Source organism: Rhincodon typus, chromosome 48 (genome assembly GCF_021869965.1).
Source record: "Rhincodon typus isolate 14 chromosome 48, sRhiTyp1.1, whole genome shotgun sequence".
Lineage (NCBI taxonomy): Eukaryota > Metazoa > Chordata > Chondrichthyes > Orectolobiformes > Rhincodontidae > Rhincodon > Rhincodon typus.
Genome location: NC_063379.1, coordinates 3,317,380 through 3,319,021, shown reverse-complemented (window position 1 = coordinate 3,319,021; position 1,642 = coordinate 3,317,380). Strand labels below are relative to the sequence as shown.

General features: G+C 63.3%; 1 protein-coding gene across 2 annotated transcripts in view; it reads right to left on the bottom strand.

Annotated features, from left to right (window-relative positions):
- Positions 1-1,199, bottom strand: part of LOC125487975 (cobalamin binding intrinsic factor-like) — a 14,271-nt gene extending 13,072 nt beyond the window's left edge. For both annotated transcript variants that reach the window (XM_048620706.1, XM_048620708.1), the window contains exons 1-2: positions 983-1,199; positions 377-760 (exon numbers count right to left, since the gene is read on the bottom strand). In XM_048620706.1, coding sequence (XP_048476663.1) covers positions 377-760; positions 983-1,184 — 586 coding nt within the window. In that variant the 5' untranslated portion in view covers positions 1,185-1,199. The remainder of the gene's footprint in view (positions 1-376; positions 761-982) is intronic.
- Positions 1,200-1,642: the final 443 nt, after the last annotated feature.

The following is a 1,642-nucleotide window of genomic DNA, read 5'->3' as shown; positions in this document are numbered from 1 at the left end:
GGGTGTAGGGGCTGGGGGAGGTTACAGAGATAGGGAGGGGGTGTAGCAGCTGGAGGAGGTTACAGAGATAGGGAGGGGGTGTAGGGGCTGGGGGAGGTGACAGAGATAGGGAGGGGGGTGTAGGGGCTGGAGGGGGTTACAGAGATAAGGAGGGGGTGTAGGGGCTGGAGGGGGTTACAGAGATAGGGAGGGGGTGGAGGGGCTGGAGGGGGTGTAGGGGCTGGAGGGGGTTACAGAGATAAGGAGGGGGTGTAGGGGCTGGAGGGGGTTACAGAGATAGGGAGGGGGTGTAGGGGCTGGAGGGGGAGAGAGGGAGAGCGTTGCGAACTCCCAGCCAGCGGTGCGTTCCCCGGGAATGATGCCGTTCCGTACTTACAGCATCTGTCCGCTCCCAGGGAGGCCTGCGGCTGGCCTGTGGTGATGGTCGCTGGGTGCAGGCGGAGCGAGACAGTTGCAGCCCCGGTCTGATGCCCCACCTTCAGGGTGAGGGGAGGGCGTGCCGTGCCCCAACGGAGACCCATCGCGCTCAGGACCTTGTGTGCGGCGTCCGTGTCGGGGCGCCTGATCCCCACGGTGGGGCCTGTCCGACCCGTGTTGCGATCCACCATGCCCAAGAAAGGGCGCGTGCCACCCATGTTGCGATACGGAGGGTCCACGCTGGCACGTGCTGTTCCTATGTTGTGACGCGCGCTCAAAGAGGTGCCAGCTGGGGGCGCACTCGGCAAAGTGGTGGATGGCACAGCATTGGCTGATGTTTGGCCTGTGGAGGGTGGGGGACAAAAGGCAGGTTAAGGCCTGAGGCCGTCTGGGCAAGGAGAGGGGACCACCCGGAATGGCTTCCCTCCCAACCCTCCGACAGTGCCCGCTCCCTCAGCGCTGACCCTCCGACAGTGCCCGCTCCCTCAGCGCTGACCCTCTGACAGTGCGGCGCTCCCTCAGCGCTGACCCTCCGACAGTGCCCGCTCCCTCCGCAATGCCCTACCATTAGTGTCACAGCTGAGGTTGCTGATGTCCAGGTAAGTCTTTCCCTCCAGTACTTCAATGACGAGTGCAAGAGCTTCGGAGCTCATCGCTGTGCGATTCCATGTGTGTGTTTGGTTGATCAAGTATTTGAGAGATTTTCTACAGTTATAGTGCAGCGGGTGAACCAGAATGTCAGCTCCAATCGCCTGTACAACACGCATACACACACACACACACACACACACACACACACACACACACGCCCGCACACACGCCCGCCCGCACACACGCACACACACAGGCACACGCCCGCACACACACACACACGCACAGGCACACGCCCGCACACACAGGCACACGCACACACAGGCACACGCCCGCACACACACAGGCACAGGCACACGCCCGCACACACACACACACACAGGCACACGCCCGCGCGCACACACACACACACAGGCACACGCCCGCGCACACACAGGCACACACACGCCCGCACGCGCGCGCACACACACACACACACACGTCCGCGCACACACACACACACGCCCGTGCACACACACACACACGCCCGTGCACACACACACACACACAGGCACACACACACGCCCGCGCGCACACACACGCGCACACACACACACACACACACAGGCACACGCCCGCACACAGACACAGGCAC